The following is a 19,028-nucleotide window of genomic DNA, read 5'->3' on the forward strand; positions in this document are numbered from 1 at the left end:
TTTTGATGTTTTATTATAATATTATTTTTCTATATATTTTAGGAACAGAGGGGGGTATGGGCCTAAGGTGCTTTGGTGAACTGGTGTGCTTATGCATTTTTATTTAAAAACAACAGTTTCTCCACAGTCGAGGGTTTGAAGCGGTTTCTCTTTCTGAAACTATTTCCCCAGCTTTAGAAAACACCCTCTCTCAGGGCACAGAGGATGCTGGTGTTGCGAGGTACTGGTTTGCCAGGTGGTACAGGTTTGGGTACAGGGCTTTGTTTGTCGTCCAGTACACCAGAGGGTCCTGTGATCGTTCAAGTGGAGGGGCTGAGGGATAACGCTGCACCTCCACTATGGCATCAGTGGTGGCATTCCTGGACGCTCTTGCTTCTTCAGCATCCCTGTCCAACAGCTTCCACAGATCAATGACTTAAAATGAAACATTACATAAAGTTTAGTCCGTACATGAATCAATACAAATAAATCTGTTGATCCAAATTCTATAATTTTTGTACCTTGGGAAGAAGCAGCTGGTTCTGGCTGTGCTGTTGAAGTGGATGGCAGGTCCTCTTCAGTGGGTGCATTCCGCAACCATGCCGCACACTCCGATTTTAACCGGTGCACAGCTGACTCGGCATTTGAAGGGCTTTGGAATCCAAGTGTTTTATATCTTGGGTCAAGCAATGATGATAAAGATAAGATACTTGTGGTTTCTATTCCACTGAGTTTATCGTTCATAATTCTATTGAGGTTTATGCCTAGGTCTTTTGCCATTTTGTTTGAGTTCTGTGCCATCAGCTCACTCAAAGCATACTTCAGCATTTTTACCAGGGGTATTATTTTTGATCCCGACACCCTCTTTTCATGTGAGACCTCTAAGGTGGCAGCATGAAAAGGTGACGGTATCTTCATACACTGAGATGCACATTCAAAGTCATTTGCAGTCAATAGCTCCAAATCTGTGGGCAGAGTGGTCAGAGCAGCTGCAACTGCATCCCTCTGCTCATAAAAACGCTGCAGCATCTCATAGGTGCTATTCCATCTTGTGTCTACTTCAATTATTAGTTTTGTGACAGGACGGCCCATTTGCACCTGGATCTGCTGCAGCTTCTCTTTAGCAGTGGTGCTTGATTTAAAATAGGTGATCATCCGCCTCGTTTTTGATCTTATATTATCCAGCCCAGGAGTAGCATCCATGGCCTTTTTGACAATAAAGTTTAGTGCGTGAGCCAGGCAGACGGCATGCCGCACCCGCAGAATATTTGCTGCAGCAATCATATTTGCTGCTGCATCAGTCACTAAGCACTTCACCTTCTCTTCAAGAGCCCATTCCCTCAAAAGCTCTCGAGCAGTTCCAGCGATGTTCTCTGCTGTGTGACTGATAGGAAAAGGCCGAACTCCCAGCAGGGTGGTGGAGAGTTCACCTGCATGAATAGCATGACAGGTGACAGTGAGATACGCATCCATGTTGATGGAAGTCCACATGTCTGCGGTCAAGCTGACACTGTCAACATTCTGCAGGGCTGCCTTGGCCTTCTCCTTTTCTTCCACATACCTCTTCTCCACCATGGCTTTAACTGTCTGCCTTGATAGAAGGGTGTATGTGGGATCCAGTTTAGCCACCAGAGCACGGAAGCCAGGATCAGACACCACAGTGAAAGGCTGGGAATCTTTCACTAGGAAATCGACTAGAGCTTCATCAAGCTCCTGCTTCCTGCTACCTAAAATATGGAAGTTAGCAGAACAAGATTAATTTAGTTAATTAACTAATTTTATACACCCAAACCTGCGCAGTAAAGTTTAAAAGTTACTCTTAATATTGCCTGGAACCCACTCACCTGGTGGAAATGTCATCACAGCAGCACCACCAGCTTCATTCTCATGTTTGGCTCGGTAATGCCTCATCATTGATGACGTGTTGTTATACGCCAGATGTCGGGAACAAAGCAAACACTTCACCTGCAAATTAAAAATGAGATGTGTGTGTGTGTGGTTTATTATTTGTTACTGTGTGAATAAGAGTTTAAAAATACGTTTGTAACACCTTGTTCGGCGGCACCATTTCAAAGTGGTCCCAGACTTGAGATCTCTTCCTGGTTGGTTCCATTGCAAAGCAAACCGAAAGCAATACGAACGCTAATCAAATCAATCCAAAAAGGTATTGACCAGATAGGCAACGTATTTCGCTGTTTCATCCATTTTTAAACACTGAGACCCGCCCATTGAACCGAACCAGTCAGCTGATTCAGATAGAATGAAGCAGTGAAGTGGTTCAAACGTCATCAGTCACGTGATTTGAAGCGAGCTCCAGAGCAGTGCTTCAGAAAAAAACTCTACCGAGTTTTGGGGCGTGGTTCGAAGCCCCGTGTCAGAGGGAACATCACTACTTGACAGTCTGTTTCAGTCTTTCCCTGGTGGTTTGTTAGTCTTTACGTTAACCCCCTTCAAAAGGGTTGAACGTAACAAGTGGGGGCTCGGCCGGGATATGAAACTGACGACCAGCAGGGAAGTTCCTGTTTCGGTTATTAAGCCTAAAAAAAAAAAAAAAAAATCACAAAAAAAGAAATGAGTTTTAACAGTTTTTGGAGAATCCATCATATGAAAAAGTTCAGGCATGTCGTAAAGATGATTTATTGTCAATTGCAGAACACGATATCTCTGTTCGAAAGAGTTCGCTTAAAAAAGAAATAAGGCAATGTGTTCTTGAAAAATTAATTCACTTAAAAGGTCCTCAGCCCTCCTCGTCTCATGGCTGAGACTTTGGCTGGCCTTTTCTCTCCTCCAGTAGGGGCTTTGTCGCAAGGCATGAGAGTGTCAGCAGAACCAGCTACCCCCCCTGTGGATCGTGGTGGAGAGTTGGCTCCAGCAACGTTACCTCGCTTTGACCCCCTTTCTCCCCAGCCCTCCTTGGGGTCCAGCCTGAGTGCAAAGCTCAAGGTTCGCTTAACTCTCCTACAGCTGGAGGCCCAGGAGGAGTCCGTTCGTAAAGCAGAGTATGACCTTCGCCTACAGGTACGGAAGTTGGAAATTGAAGCGGAGAAGGAAATAAAACTAAAAGAGTAAAGCTCTCTTTAGTCGAGGCTCTGAAAATAAACTCAAATCAAACACAGGCCTCCTCGGAAGGGTCCACGTCTCTTCATGCCAGATCCCACCAACAAGGTTTCGATGTGAGTAAAAATGTCTCCCTGGTGCCAACGTTCCGCGAGGCTGAAGTGGATTCGTACTTCAGTGCCTTCGAGCAAATGGCTTCAGCGCTTAACTGGTCAAGGGACATGTGGCCTGCCCTCCTCCAGTGTAGCTGGTGGGAAAAGCACAGGAGGTTGTCTGCTCTTTGCCCACAATATGATGTTGTGAAGGAAGCAATTCTTTGTGCCTATGAGGTGGTTCCTGAGGCCTACAGACAGAAATTTAGGAGCCATAGAAAGTCGGGGGGACAAACCTTTGAGTTTGCACATGAAAAGGGCAATCTCTTTGATAAATGGGGTGTAGATAATGGGGTCAGGAATGACTGAGTCGCTTCGCCAGCTTGTTCTTTTAGAGGACTTTAAAGGTTCCTTGCCAGAGAAGGTGGTAATGTTTTTGAATGAACAAAAGGTGTCTACGTTGTCCAGGGCTGCTGTCCTTGCAGATGAGTTATGTGTTAACCCACAAGAATGTTTTTCTCCCCTCCGCTCTGACAGAAGAGGTTCTGTCTTGTACCTTGGTCAGCAGGTTGGCGGAGGACAGGTGCACCCTGCGGATCTAAAGATTGCAGCCCATACTGCGTTTTCTGCCCCAACAACCAGGCGGGAGTTGCGCCGATTCCTTGGTATGGCTGGATTCTACAGTAGGTTTTGCAAGAATTTTTCCATTGTGGCAGCCCCATTGACTGCACTAACCAGTCCTCAAAAGCCCTTTGCTTGGTCCAGGGAGTGCCAACAGTCCTTTGAGGATCTCAATAGTCTCCTCAGCTGTAACCCTGTCGTGTCCGCTCCCAATTTTTCATTGCCATTTAAGTTGGAAGTAGATGCCAGTGCTGTCGGGGCTGGAGCCGTCCTTCTACAAGAGGATCTCCAAGGTGTCGACCATCCTGTAGCCTACTTCTCAAGGAAGTTCGACAAACATCAGCTCCGGTACTCGACAATCGAAAAGGAGACGCTTGCACTGTTGTATGCTCTGCAACATTTTGAGGTCTATCTTGCCTCTAGCGCAAAGCCTATAAAGGTTTTTACAGACCATAACTCTCTTGTTTTTCTCAAGGATGTATAATAATAACCATCGATTAATGCGTTGGTCTTTAATCGCCCAGAATTACAATTTAGAAATTAATCACAAAAAGGGGTCCGAAAACATTCTTGCGGATGCGCTGTCTCGGGCACTGTAGGCAGGAATATAACATTGTCCAAACCTTGGGTTGGACTTATATGGGAGGGGGTGTTTCTTTTTGTGTTCTTTGTTTCCGGTGACCTCCCAGAGTGGTGCCATCTAGAGGCTGAGAACTGGTGGAACACCGAAAGGCAGGCAGTGCTGGTGATGAGGAAGATTGACACCACCTGTGGACTCCCGGGGTATCTTAGGATTGGCTCACCTGTGTCTATCTGACCAATCACCAGCGGAGTCCCGCTTTAAAGGCTCTCCTCCCTAATTTCATGGGGGCTCTCTCTTGCTCAGTGTTGGACATGAAGAGTTTGTGGAGGGCAGGTGGGACTAGGTAAGGATGGGGTGTGTTGTCTTTTTTATTTTATGACAAAAAGATGAGACGTGTTTCCAAGCAAAGCGTCTTTACTCGTTCAAGCACATGTACCTCTTCTCCTACCGAGCATGCTGGGTAATGTAGTTGTCCTATTAAACACATAACACCACACGGGGTACCCCATACATTGCCGCACGTAGACATTCTGTTTGTTACACTAGGTTATGGGCTGTGGCCACCGTTGTGTTTTTGATTTAAGATGTGCCGTTTTTGACTTTTGTTTTGGTACAGACCTGTTTGTTCCACCTCTCCCTCCACTCCTGATATATGCACGTGTTTCCTGTTAAGAAATAAAGCACTATCTTGACAGTGTATCAGTCTTTCCCTGGTGGTTTGTTAGTCTTTACGTTAACCCCCTTCAAAAGGGTTGAACGTAACTATACCGAAACTGGTCCTTTGGACAAGAGTCTGATTTTAACCCTGTGGGGCTGTTGTTGATGTCACTGGCAACAGATGAATCAGAAGCCACCTGTGTTAGCAGAAGCTCTACTGCTCGCTGGCTGCTCTTCACTTGTAAAAGTAAAACATGACCTGTCTGCCCTGTGTAACCGGTCTGCCTTTTCTTTTGAAGCCACGGAAACATTTGTAACTAGGTCGTCTGACCCAAATCCAGCAGTAAATCGACCAGGTGTTGACTGGCGTTGATGTTTACATTCAACGTCCACAAGATCGCTTTTCCTTTTACGGCTTTTCTTGCACACCTTCTGGGACAGGTGTGAGGCGCAAACTAGTGCACTCTGGGTAGTGTAGTCAAAGGGAGAAGTGGAACAGGACAGGGTGAGTTAATGAGAAGTCCCGGTACGCTGTCAAGAGATAAAATTGAGAAATAATGGAGTATTTACCGCAGTATACTCGGGACCGTACCGGCCCACTTAAAGCACTATAACCAAATGACGTACAGTATGTATTGCAACATGTCAACTACAGGAGTCAAACCACAATTTAATAACCGCCACTGCTATTTATACTTTAATACTGGAAGTCAGAGCAGTTAGAACAATTCTTGTTTGTACGTGGATGAGCCTCTAAATAAGAGATAATGTTCTGCTTCGGGTGCAGTTTGGATCCATGTGAACACAATAAATGCTGACCCCAAGTGGCCAAAACTAAAACAGAACAAGACTCGATACTCACGAAATGATAGTGCCGAAATGTCATCTACCTGAATAAAAGATTGACCAAATCATTCTTATTAAAAATAAAATTCAAAAGACTTAATAAAACATAAAGGCAGACTTGGAAAGGACAGTAGTTTATAATACCCAAAAACATTTTTGTGTGAAACCAATTTGACTGAATTTCCATCAACAGGGTTGAGTAACAAATGGATTTCTTTGTTGAACTCCTTTCCTTAAAACGTTTTGCATGGCTGGTTATCCAAGTCTATCCTTTTTCTTGCTGAAGCACACAACCATCTATTCAACATGTGATAACCATGAACTCTACAAGGACAAAAATAGGGACACTGTAAGAGGATCAAGGACAAAAAGGGTTATTACTGCAAGCAGAATATAAGAATTCAGATATAAGCAAACTATGATTTAAATAGTGGATAAAATTAGCATGTACCAAATTGAAGATTTGTGTGAGTTCATGTTGATGTATGATAGCAATAATTCCCAACATAATTCTTCACAGCTAATCATCTTCGAATATGATTACAGGTAATCACGAGCTGTTTATAGGAGCTGGTGCAGGTGAATCCAGTCGCGTTAAGCTTTTCCTTTGTAAAACTGACTTTTAGATAGGTTTTCTGAAAAATGGTAACATAAACCAACAAGTTTTATGTGCTTAAAATGAACGGAGAAAATTCCAACTTAATAATAATTAAGTAATTGTGTGAGTAAACGATCGATCGTACGATACGACATTTGTACGGTTTGTGAAATATATATGTCACTGATTGGTTTGTAACGGTGGGGCTAATCCACGGCGACCCTCTTTGCGGTGAATTTCCGATCACTTGCGTGAGTGGAAATTTAAACAACCACGCCCACTTGGATACAGTACCCTCCGACTCTGGAGGAGGGGTAGAAAACAAGGGAGGGGTACTCGATCCTTTTAATCAAGGCACATGAAAAGACAGCCTGAGTTATAAAACATGACCTTCAACCTAAAAGCGTGACAATGACGTCCACACCGGCTGTACTATTATTTTGAAGGACGTGGACGGAAGTTCAATAAATCGTCGTTCGTTCGACTTGACACTAGCTGGTTCAGTCTAGCGAAAAAGAAACATCGATAATCTAGTGCGAACAAAAAACGTGTTTGTACGCAAACTTAACTTGTATGTGTCGAATATTTTAGTTTTGTGTTTTATCTCTGCTGGTAAAATGGGAAACTGCCACACCGTCGGACCAAACGAGGCCCTTGTGGTGTCAGGTAATGTGACCGACCGTCAGCGATGTGTTTTAGCGCCTCGAGTCCGTTCCTGCCTCGTTGAGCTCGAAGGATTTACTGGAAAGAACCCATAAAACCGACAAAAATAACGTTTTGATGCTTATCTCACCCGCATCAATGGATTTAGATATAACTCGTGCAGATAATGCTGTTTCGTCGGGATCAAATTACCCCCACGGGTTTCAACACTTGGCGCCCCACCCCCGGGACAAATGGAGACGTTCGTTTGGTTTGGGGCTGCAATTGTGACTTTACATGAGCTTTTCTTGGTGTCAATGAATGTTCTCGGTCTTCTAGGTCGAGATTTTCTGAAGCCGAGAGTTCTTTTCTCCTCCCTTTGTCCAGCTGCTTTAGTATTTGGTGACGTAGCGACGTGAATTAAGTTGATTATGGGTCAGTTCTCCGACAGCGCTGACCTGGTCGACCATAAAGCACTTTGTATCTTCGGGTTTTGTCGGATGTTAACTAAGTCTTTCGAAATCATAGTAGGGAAAAATGTTCTGTTTGTTTTGTTTTCGGAAAATAAGTTTGTTTGTTTTCTTTCCTTCGTGTGGCAGGAATACCCAGTGTTGAGGTCCCAAAGGGGACGGAAGCAACCCAATCAGAAATGATGCCCCAGAAATCTGTAGTGTTATTTAAAAATCAAATGTCACATTGATCTGTTAGGGACACTTAACTGCCTGACCTTTGCCTCAGTTAAACTCCTGTGAAATCAGAGATTCTCTGTTTATTTAATTGCTTCATAAGACATTGTTGTTCCGTGCAGTCATCTTGATTGTGCAATCATTGTTCAGACTGGCCATTCAAATGATTATTTTACAGCAGGAGATGCCAAAAAATAATGCTTCTCCTTTATTTTAATTAAAATGCCAGCTTTCCTGTTTGTTTGCTTTCCCTTTGAAAAGAAACAACTGAGCTTCCAGTATTTCTGTTGGGACTTTGGTCACTAATATGCTGTTTATATTGAACCATCTGTACTGTCCATCAGAAGTGGATTACACAGGAAAAGCGTACTTAATTACAATAAACAGCAAAACCATAACAGCTTTCTGTGTCCCACAAATGTAAGGATTTTTGGTGGTTGTTGTATTTTGGTCCCAGTGTTAGCCCTGATTCATGGGTCCGGACCCCTGCGCTGTGGAGTTTTAAATGTTGCCAGGAATCTCAGCTATGTCTGTGTTCCTCTGCAGCAGCACCCCCTCCCCCCTCCGCCCCAGTGCAATGTCCAGTATATCTGTATGTTCAGAGTTTGGTACCAGTCCTTACTCATTCACAGCCTCGTTCTGAATATCATCAGGCTCTTGTTCACATTTTTAACACTAAAAAATAGAATCACTGGTCACATTCAGGAACCTGTTCCTTTTGTTGAGTTTCAGCACTTCTGCCAATGTCACACGTGATGTTCTGATAATCCAAGGCTTTATTATATGAAGTTCATTAGGGGCTAATGACGTTCTGTTTAGTTTGATTTGACATGCTTTCTCAGCCTGCATGTCGTGTTGCTACTGGTTCCTGTGGTGTTTTGCAGTGACTCCAAGAAGTGCTTTCTGTTGTGGTTGTGTGAAATATAGAGCAGCTTGAAGCAACTGTATGAGCTGACTTGGAAATTTATTGTAAATGTAAGAAGGTCTAGCAGTTATTTTATTAGTTTATTAGACATAGACCTAACATAGACCCCACATTTAAAGTGTGATGGTTGGGAATGTCAAGCTGAGCACTATTTAACCATCATACTGAGGCCATGTGGTAGGCGAAATAACTACCGTATTACTTGACTTGTCTATCGTATGTGTTGATAAAAATGTTACTACTTGTGAATCAGAGGTATTTTGTGATTTATATGTGTTTTGTGTTCTGCATGTAGGACAGTCAAAAAGGTGAAACACACAGACAAAGTAACTGTTCACAGTGAAACTAAAGAGGAAAAACAGCTTTGCGGTTGTGGATTGCTGCACGTGATCTTGAAAAGCATTTGTAGACTTGCACAACCAATACATTGTGTGTCTAATCTGTATTCTTATTTCTCATTTTGGTTTAAATGTCAAGGAGTCAATGTAAACATATAAGAAACACTTTCCTTTTAATTTAATAGTAACTTTATTTGGATACCTCTCACCAAGATGAATGCAGTATCTCAGAAAACCTTTCTACATGGTGAGATATCTCGCATTTACTGGGAGTTGAGGGTGACCTCTATAGATTTTGTAGATCAGAGCTTAAAAAAAAAGTAGTTGTCCTAAAAGTATTTTATCCCTAACCTATTGTGTTGGTTGTTTTGATACTAATGCCAATTAAAGCATGCCTTGGTCCTTTCCGGTGTCATTGAATTCAGTTTGCATTGTGTTGTTTCTAAAGGTGGATGCTGTGGATCTGATGAGAAGACCTATGTTGTGGGAGGCTGGGCGTGGGCCTGGTGGCTCATCTCTGACATCCAGAGGTATGCCGTCCCTCGCCTCTGCTCGGTGCTCACAGATTCCTCAAAAGCTTTGATATACAGATGTTTTTAGGTCTGCATAAATAGGAATGACTTACAACTTGTCCCAAACAACATTGTAATACTAGATGTTTTACTGTGCTACCACATTCTGCTTCACCTCCAGCAAACCAGCTTGTTAGAACTTTGTGGATAGAGTGAATAGATAGAGATATAGAATAGATATTAAATGATATTGTGCATGAAACATTTACACAAACTGTCAACTTAGGAGTTCTGGTCAATGCTCAAACCATTTGTTTGACTTTAGCATATATTGCCATTTTCAAGATATGTACGGTAGTTATTATCAAACTAAATATATTATAAAGTAGCACATGTTATGACAATTGACATACACAACCAGTGATAATGTTTTGTTTCTAGAGATTGTCTTTTATTGGATATCTCATTTGGTGTTTTTCTGCATCTTGGAATATGCTAACCTGCTATGCTTTGTCTGGTGTCGATGGCTCCCGTCTTAGTTCCTGCGTTTCTTCCTTAATCTCTGTCTCTCTCTCTCTGTTTCTCTGTGTGCTCTTGTTGCTCGGAATTACCATGGTTAGATTAATAAATACCCATTTAGAGTCAGAAATCTTCCTTGATCTAGTTTGGTTAACAATTCAGATGCTCTCCTGGATTAGTTGCTACAGCTTTTACATCTTTTGGATTTCTCAGTTGCAGCTCCTTTATCCTTTAACCATGGGTGCATAAGCTAATGACCAGAAAGCACCATAACAACATAAGAGTGGGAGGCGCGTCTCCCCCCTTAAAATGCAGTAATCCCATTATTGTCCAGGCCTCATCTCATCGATCTTATTCATCTGGAAAGAGGTGGTAGGCTCCAATATCTTCCCCACTGACTAGAGTAAAGCATGAGAACTGCTGTGGTTGTTTTCTCAGCTCTGCAACATGATCTTAAATCAACAGTCCATTTAGACTCGGAGTCAAGTGGGACGTGACGATTGTTTATCGATGCAGGTTTTCTGAAACCATATACATGGATTTGGGTGGCGGTTTGATGAAGAATCCTTTCAACACCTGCATGAATTTGAGTTTTTTCCAGCTTATTGAAATGGTTGGCAGGATTCAAGTGTATTATTGCATTTGGTTTTTGCAAAACAATGAAAAACAGCCCTTGAGACTAAAATCAGGATAAAAAATGATGAGAATGTGTAATATAACCCTCTTTACCCCACCAGTATTACTCTTTGCCATGGTTACTGACATTCCTAACAGCTGTTGTCCAACTTATTGTTTTGCTTTTGCTATTCCTGCCTGCCTGTCCGCCTGTGTAGAATGTCTCTGGAGGTTATGACCATCCTCTGTCGCTGTGAGAATATCGAAACCTCGGAGGGTGTTCCCCTGGATGTGACAGGGGTGGCTCAGGTAATGCATTTCTAAAGACCAGACAAAAAAACAGTGGCTGGTGATGGAAACCAAAGGAAGACCAAGGAAAATGGTTGAAATAACGAGCTAACATTCTGTTTGTTTTTCCCATCTTTGCGGCTTTTCCCCTCAGCACTGTAAGGGAGACAAGCAACCGTCACTACCCGGGGCTTTGCCATAACGCTTTACTCTTGTGTCACCTGTGGCAACGGGGTCAAACAAATGAAGGCTGTAAAACACTACCGGTAGATACAAATTGGCTTACCTAAAGCATTTGTTTTAAATAATTTGGATCAAAAAGCTTAAATCCCACGTGGCCTGAGCATCTGATTGTGCTCCGTTGTTAGTGATCTGGAGTCCTTGGGTGAATGGTTTCACTGTGTCCTCTTCCTTGTGTTCTGGTCCTTCCCTTCATTTGCTTTCCCTCCGAACATGTCAATTTTTATTTTATATTTTTCCACATTTTTCACAGGATAACGCTTGAGATTATGACCCTGCAACCCAAGTGTGAGGATGTAGAGACAGCGGAGGGTGTAGCTATTACTGTCACTGGGGTGGCTCAGGTAAATCATCACACTTGTCTGGGAATGCCAGTTCAGACTCCACAAACACCTCCCCACCCTCTCTCCTCATCTTCCCCGTCTTTTCTCTGGCATTACTCCACAATTACAGCAGAGGTGGTTTTTCATACAGAGGGCTCAATTCCATATCTGCATCTGCATTTCTGAGGACACCAATAATAGAGATATGTGATATGGACTGTCTGCATGGTCTTCCCCCTACATATATTAGAAAAAAACAGGAGATTGCAATCTGACAGCCTGCATTCAGACTGAAAGTTATGTTGGAATATCAAAACCGCAGCACACATAACTATTACAAAGAAGTGATTCTTTTGTAAAGGTTTATGACAGTGATGCTCAGTCTGGATTTAGGTTGCAGTTTTTTTGTTCTTTGTGTAATGTGTAATTTTCTTTCTTTTTATTATCATCTGCTTTTTCAACAGGTTTCATCTAATGTTGATTAAGTCTCTGATGTTGAATGATTTAAAATAATTTCCAGAATCTAAAATTTAGTCAGGCAAATCAGACCTGTCACCTTCACAAAAAGCTATCCCAGAGTTATATTCTTCACAAACTTTGATCCATCACAACCTTCATTCTAATAATAGATATCAATCAATTAATCAAACAATCAATCAATCTTTATTTATTGACACATAATAAAGGGTTTCTTTAAGTTACACCTCGGAGCTCATTGATTTATTGTTGTGGCCAAACTTGTCTAATGGGGGAGTTTTTACTTTAGATAAACAATGCTTGTTACATTAGTTTGAAGAATTTATAATGCTGAAAACACCAGAGATTTTTATTCTGTAATTCCTTAAATATTTAAGGTAATTAAAAGACTTAGAAATAGACCTAATCAAGAAAATACAACAGCCCTGAAGATAAGAGAAGTGTGAGAGTGATTTTTCCTGGTGAGAGACAGGAAACCTGTCAAGGGTGAATTCCTGCCTGTCACCCAGTGGCTCTTAGGTACTGGCACCCCTGATGTCACCAATGAGGAATTTGTTTTTGTTCTTAAAAGTAAATGGGTGGATACAATTTTTTTTTTTTTTTTTTTTTTTTTATAAAGGACAAAATTAAATCATAGACTAAAGATTGAGCGCAGGATAAATAGCTTTGGTTAAAAAAGGGTAACTACAGTAAAAGAACGGACTATAAAGATAACTCTCAGGAGTGGCTCAGTGTCAACAATCGCCTTGTAAATAACTTGATGTCTGACCTAATTTAGTCAAAGTCATCGTTCAGTTAAGGCTCTAAACCACTGTTTTTAATATTTCCTGAAATGATAACCTGCCCTTCATCACTTCCCTGTTTCATCTGCATGCCTGTTTGTCGTTTTGTTTTTGGAGATTCTCAGTTGTGTTTTGTGGTCTCGGTCATGGCAGTGTGTTCCTCTGTGTGTTCTGACATGCATGCTAACAATGAGCCCACTGTTTGGAGATGAACAGCCCCTCACTCTCGCACCGTTTACTTCGCAGACTTATCAAGGCCCAATGTGATTTGCTCAACTTCAGCCAAAGCCATTGCGGGACTCGCGTCTCATGGCAACAGGAGATATTTTCCCTGTGTTTAGTTTGGGAGGGAGGCATTTGGATTAATTTAAAGCCACCAGAGTAGAATGAGGAACGATGAATGTTAATGTTCGCGGTCCTGTTAATTTATGGAGAAATTTCTGAACGATTAAAATATTTTTGAATTGAAGAAAAAAATCATGTGAAATCTACCTTGACATATGTTCTTGTAAATCTGGGATGTAGAGGGATGTGTGACTTTAGAGGAGGTGGAAGAAAGAGTGATGGAATTAGATTGGGTGAGGGTAGAATGTAAGGAGTTAAGGCCAAGGGATGACCACCACTGAGTCCAGTCTTTAGCCCAGTCTAGCCATGGCACAGCTCCCCCTGCTGCCTGCTTCTGCTGGCCTCTGTGGTTGTATGGCTGGTTTGCAGCCTGTTGTGTATGGAATGATGTCCATCTACCCTGATATTTTGTTGCCCTTCTTCTTATTCTGAGTGCATGTTGCAAGTTAAAACCCAACCATGAGCAGACCTCTCACCTAAGGACCCAGCTCACTCTTTTTTTATTTACAGCTCCAGTGGAGTACATCACCTAAAATCTTGTCTTCTTTTTTTTTCCCGATTTCTTGACTGTTAATATGACCTATTTTACTCTGAGACCTCGTGAAGTTAATCTCCATTTTTTCCCCCCATTTTTTCTAAATGTATTGTCCATTAATCAGTTTTCCTCTTCATTTGACAAAATCAAAATGATCTTGAATTAAAAGTGCTGTTGCTGATCCCAACGACACAGCTACAGTGTTTTACATTTTGATGGAGTATTCCCTGTGAAGTCCTCTGATTTGTTTCATCGAAAGTGAAAAAGATATCACTCTAATTGATCTCAATACATTCTGGCAGATAAAAGTAGCCACACAGAATGTTATAAATCTTTGTCTAAGGTGAGTACCTTGGATGCTTTTGCACCTTCTCTGCAGCCACAAGCTGTAGATTTAGCTCAACATTTATAAACTGTGCATGACTACACGTGCATGCACTTCAAATCAGATGTACTTTATAACTGTGGATTTAACTTTCCCATTTGTGATTGATTTGTTCCTGAGTTCTAAAAACAATTCCTTTAGTCAAAAATAAGTGGTCTGTGGAAAAATGACTGAGCAGAGTACCAGAAAGTCTGACAACTGTTTTGTTGTCAGACTGCATCGTGTGTGTGTGTGTGTGTGTCTGTCTGTCTGTCTGTCTGTCTGTCTGTGCTTGTGCGCTTGTGTGTGTGTGTTCAACTGACGGTCTCTTGTTACATTGGCATCAGGTGAAGGTGATGACAGAGAAAGAGCTTTTGGGTTATGCCTGTGAGCAGTTCCTTGGGAAGACCGTCGTGGAGATCAAGAGTGTCATCCTGCAGACCCTAGAGGGTCACCTGCGTGCTATTCTTGGTGGGTAGTCACAAGATTTTAACTTATTTTTTTTGCTAATGGAGTGGCTCTTTTTCTTGACCTAAATGTAATCACTGAGTTGCATCTTCAAACTGAACAGCAGTGGGTGATTTTCGGACCCACATGCTGAAAAGCCAGGGTGCCGTTTATGAGTATGGTAGTTACATGTGGTACAGGTTACTTTAAAGTATATGGATGCAGGGATTCTGTTTTGTAAACCAAGGTCTGTCTTTTCTTAATACACATTTTAAAATGAGGCAGGTCTTTTTTAGAGTCTGTCAGTCCGAAAAGGTTTTAGAACTTTTGATATTGTGCCAATTACCCAGAGGCCCCTTAAGTCACTGCTTCAACTTTTCCCATTTTCACTTCCTTTGCTTTAGAATGTGTAATGCAAATACAGCTATGAAACTTTATCCATCATGCTGACAAAGCATCACATTAATTTTGGGCTTGTCATTTCAGGCACTCTTACCGTTGAACAGATTTACCAGGACAGAGATAAGTTTGCCACGCTGGTGCGAGAAGTGGCTTCTCCTGATGTGGGCCGCATGGGGATCGAGATCCTCAGCTTCACCATCAAGGTGTGCCTCTGGCTTCTTTTGTATTTCTGTTTAAAACAATCCCAATTCCTTTGAATACAATACAACAATTCCCTTTTATACAGCTCAATGAGGGGTGTTGAGCCTTCAACCAGTCACACATTGACTCGCTTTACACATTTACTTTGGCACTTTTGACAGGATGTGTATGATAAAGTCGAGTACCTGAGCTCGCTGGGTAAAACGCAGACAGCTGCAGTCCAGAGGGATGCAGACATTGGTGTAGCAGAGGCAGAAAGAGATGCTGGCATTAGGGTAAGAGCACCACAAATCATGTGTGACATCTCTTGGTGTTTGATTAAACTCCTCCCAATCCGTCGGCCTGCCGTTGTCTTTCAGGAAGCTGAGTGCAAGAAAGAAATGATGGATACAAAGTTTTTAGCTGACACAAAAATGGCCGACTCCAAGCGAGAGCTGGAAATGCAGAAGGCTTCCTTCAATCAAGAAGTGAACACAAAGGTATGATGGTGTAATGATGCCACGTCTGATGTCCTGGCAGACTAAACCTGACTAGAGTCTCTCCAGAAAGCAGAGGCTCAGCTGGCTTACGAGCTACAGGCTGCCAAAGAGCAGCAGAAAATCCGTATGGAGGAGATCGAAATCGAGGTGGTGCAGAGGAAGAAGCAGATCTCCATTGAGGAGAAGGAGATCGAGCGCACAGACAAGGAGCTCATCGCCATTGTGAAGAGACCTGCTGAGGCCGAAGCCTATAAGATGCAGCAGCTGGCTGAGGGACACAAGTAAGTGATCTGATGCGTAGTTTGAATCCCAGCGTTATTTCTTGGACTTATGGAGATGAAACATTGGCTTCGTGGTTATCCCCCTAGGAATTTCCATTCTCCTGCTTTCATTCACTTACCAGTAATATTATTCTATTCTGAATTTTTTTTTTAAGGAAACATGAGGGATTAATCCAAGCCCCAGTGTCATCCCTGTAGAAGTCTTACATTTACATGTACAAAGCTGATGTTTATCTCATACAGTATCTTTTCTTGAGTTTACATGAGGCTGACGGTTAAATAAAGGAAGGGGAGATTATGTTGAGAAACACTTGTGCGTCCAGGACAAAGACGGTGCTGACGGCTCAGGCAGAGGCTGAAAAGATCCGCTTCATCGGAGAGGCAGAGGCTGCGTCAATTGAAGCGGTAGGAAAGGCAGAGGCTGAGAAGATGAGGCTGAAAGCTGAAGCCTACCAGCAATATGGCGAGGCTGCCAAAACTGCTCTTGTCCTGGAGGCTCTGCCCAAGGTCTGCACCACCTCTACACATAGCTGGTTCAACACATTGATTTCTATACCTCATAGTCCCATTGCTGTAAGGTTGGAACTAACATTTAAGTACGACACACACCCAAACTAGAAGATTCATCCGATCACTAAGGAGCCATGTATCAGCAGCACTGTCAGTCCTCTCCTGGTTTATCAACAAACATCTATATTTGTCCAGATTGCTGGTAAGGTGGCTGCACCATTGGCCAGAACCAATGAGATCGTCATTTTGAGCGGGGAAGGAAGTCGGGTCACTGGAGAGGTGAACCGCCTATTAGCCGAACTGCCAGTGTCGGTCCATGCTCTGACTGGAGTGGATCTGACCAAGGTAAGAGTGTCGTCGCGCTCCCCCGCCTCTCAGTAAGTCCTCTTTAATTGAATCTCCTCTCCTCTGACTTCCCCCCACAGATGCCTCTACTGCAGAAGATGGTCGGCCAAACCGCCATATGATGACTCAGGCCACAAAATCCACACTGAATCCTTCAACGGGTATCTGCCTCAAGCATGACAGTTGACATTTTGTTTTAGTTCAGCCTTTTAGCCAATTTTATTTGTCCAAGAACACTTGATGGCTTTTTTTAATGTTTCCAATTTTTCTATCAGAACCAAATCTGGGGTTGTTGCGTCCAGGTTGTGTGTATCCTCTGTCATTTTTATGGTTTATTTTAAACACAACAGTCTAGAGCCAGAATTTTTATGCTGCAACTCTGTTCAGTACTCTATACCATCCAAAGCCAAGTTGGGTATTTTTGAGAAATAAACCTGTAGTTAAATATCATATGATTAAAAATATGAGCTAAATATGATCAGATATTTAAATAACTAAATAAGTCAGATAGATGATGATTTTTTTGGCTGTAGTCAGTGTTTTTTTCCTTAAAGTTGTTTCTATTAATACCCAGCTTGAACAGTAGACTGAACACCACCCTCACTAATTTACTTCCAAGTTAGCAAATATATGTCTACTCTTACCTCTGGTATCTTCATCTACATAGTTCTAATATGCAGTGCCTGTTCACCATTCAAGTGCCCAAACTGGAGGAGGGTGGTCTGGCTTTAGAGGGATGTGTACAATAGCTGGGAGAGGTGTCAATGTAGCCTTCTGGTCTATGAATATCCGCTTTTACTAACAGAGATGTTTAGTCTTCAAATGTTTGTGGTGTGTTTAAACACAAGTCGATGTATATGCTCAAGCATCACATGACACGAAGCCATGCGTAGAAATAATTAGCCTTAACCAGTAATCGCCTGCCAGACCAAGTGAACATTTCCTTTGTCCTTGCGTTGATTCTGACTAGACGTCCGCTCAGATGAAACATCCGCTTTCTTTTACTCAGCTGTATGTCCCTGATATTGATCCCGCTATATATCATGTTCTCCTGGTTAAACGTTGCTGCCATGTTGCTTATCTGGCTACACCCAGTCTGTGATAACGTTTCAGGTCGTGCATGTTGCACTCGGTTCATTAGTAAAGTTCAAGGATAAGAATGTGATGAGGTTTACAGAGGTTTGTTTGATTTAGCTGGAAATATGGGGAAGTTTGAATAGTTGGGCCAGTTTTTCTATAGCGGGATTGAAACCAATCTGTTACGTTTTAGGTGAAACCACTTTTCTGCACCTGTGACTGATTTTTCTGCCACATCAGCAGGGTTGTTTCTCAGCTTTTCTGTGAATTAAACATGAGGCGTTGTGGCATTTCCCCATGTGGCTCTGTATGGGCCATCCCAGGTCTGATGAGTCCTTCCCTGATTTCTCCTGTTTTGGTCTGGAATTTTCTTCATGAATCCATCAGGCTGTGCTCATGCTCACGCCAGTCATTATCTGCAGTTAGACAGCAGCATGACGTGGCACCAGAATGTGTTTAGCTGAAAAATAAAACAGTTGTGGAAAACCTCTCAACCATGTTAATGTGCTTTTTTGATGTTGAAAAAGGGTAATATTACATAAAATGGTCCAATTTTATTTTTGCCTTTTTATAAAACAGGCAGATGTTGAAGTAGAGGTTGGCGATTCTCAAGTGAATTTGACCAGACTGAGTGTCAGAATGTTGTATAATGCAACTACAGCCGTAAGTTCTTTCTGGTTTCTGCACTATGCAGTAAACATACCAGGAAATAGATTGTATCCCAACTGTTGCAAATATTCTAATAATCTTCTAGACATCTGAAAGTATTCAGTATATGACCGTCACAGTGAGTGCCAAAAAACACATCTCCATTTGAATTAATTCATCCCCAACATCTTGTCTGATTTTAAAGGAGTGACTAAAGACCAAAACACTACAACCTAGCCTTATCAACTTCATCTGGTGTCTGTAATGGAATAATATTGTCGCTTTTCATGTAATGTTGATTTTTGGAAAACTGGCATGGCATTTTAAGCATGTGTTCAAGTTAATCTGTGTTGTGTTATAATAAATGTTACATCACTTCCTCAATGTCTGTAGCTTTGTGATAAACTAGCTTTTGACTTTCGAAGTACCAAGACTATAACTAACCAACAACTTCTAGAAGGAATAAAATAAAAAATGAAGAGTTTAAAGAAAAAATGTTTTCATTTTTTGTTGAGCTTCTATTTAACCAATTTGTAAAATATTCTTCCTATACTCATTTTATGGTAATAATGGTTTCAGGTTGGTTTCATCTTCTAGCCTGAAGGTGGCAGTCA

General features: G+C 42.0%; 2 protein-coding genes across 3 annotated transcripts; one reads left to right on the forward strand and one right to left on the reverse strand.

Annotated features, from left to right (window-relative positions):
- Positions 1 to 171: 171 nt before the first annotated feature.
- LOC115252667 (zinc finger BED domain-containing protein 4-like) lies at positions 172 to 813 on the reverse strand. Its single transcript, XM_029848492.1, has 2 exons — positions 501 to 813; positions 172 to 414 (listed from the first exon to the last, which is right to left on the reverse strand). The coding sequence occupies exons 1-2, from the start codon at positions 805 to 807 to the stop codon at positions 191 to 193; spliced, it is 531 nt and encodes a 176-aa protein (XP_029704352.1). The 5' UTR covers positions 808 to 813; the 3' UTR covers positions 172 to 190.
- A 6,085-nt stretch (positions 814 to 6,898) lies between these two features.
- On the forward strand, positions 6,899 to 18,798 carry LOC100049642 (reggie protein 1b). Of its 2 annotated transcripts, none has more exons than XM_029847828.1 (11): positions 6,899 to 7,099; positions 9,473 to 9,554; positions 10,889 to 10,979; positions 14,372 to 14,495; positions 14,958 to 15,076; positions 15,236 to 15,349; positions 15,434 to 15,553; positions 15,620 to 15,834; positions 16,158 to 16,341; positions 16,540 to 16,689; positions 16,770 to 18,798. In XM_029847828.1, the coding sequence occupies exons 1-11, from the start codon at positions 7,051 to 7,053 to the stop codon at positions 16,809 to 16,811; spliced, it is 1,290 nt and encodes a 429-aa protein (XP_029703688.1). In that variant the 5' UTR covers positions 6,899 to 7,050; the 3' UTR covers positions 16,812 to 18,798. The 2 variants fall into 2 exon arrangements, with proteins under 2 accessions (XP_029703688.1, NP_001092131.1); NM_001098661.1 differs by lacking the exon at positions 10,889 to 10,979 and adding an exon at positions 11,452 to 11,542 and having other exon boundaries at positions 7,051 to 7,099; positions 16,770 to 16,811.
- Positions 18,799 to 19,028: the final 230 nt, after the last annotated feature.

This window comes from Takifugu rubripes, chromosome 15 (genome assembly GCF_901000725.2).
Source record: "Takifugu rubripes chromosome 15, fTakRub1.2, whole genome shotgun sequence".
Classification (NCBI taxonomy): domain Eukaryota; kingdom Metazoa; phylum Chordata; class Actinopteri; order Tetraodontiformes; family Tetraodontidae; genus Takifugu; species Takifugu rubripes.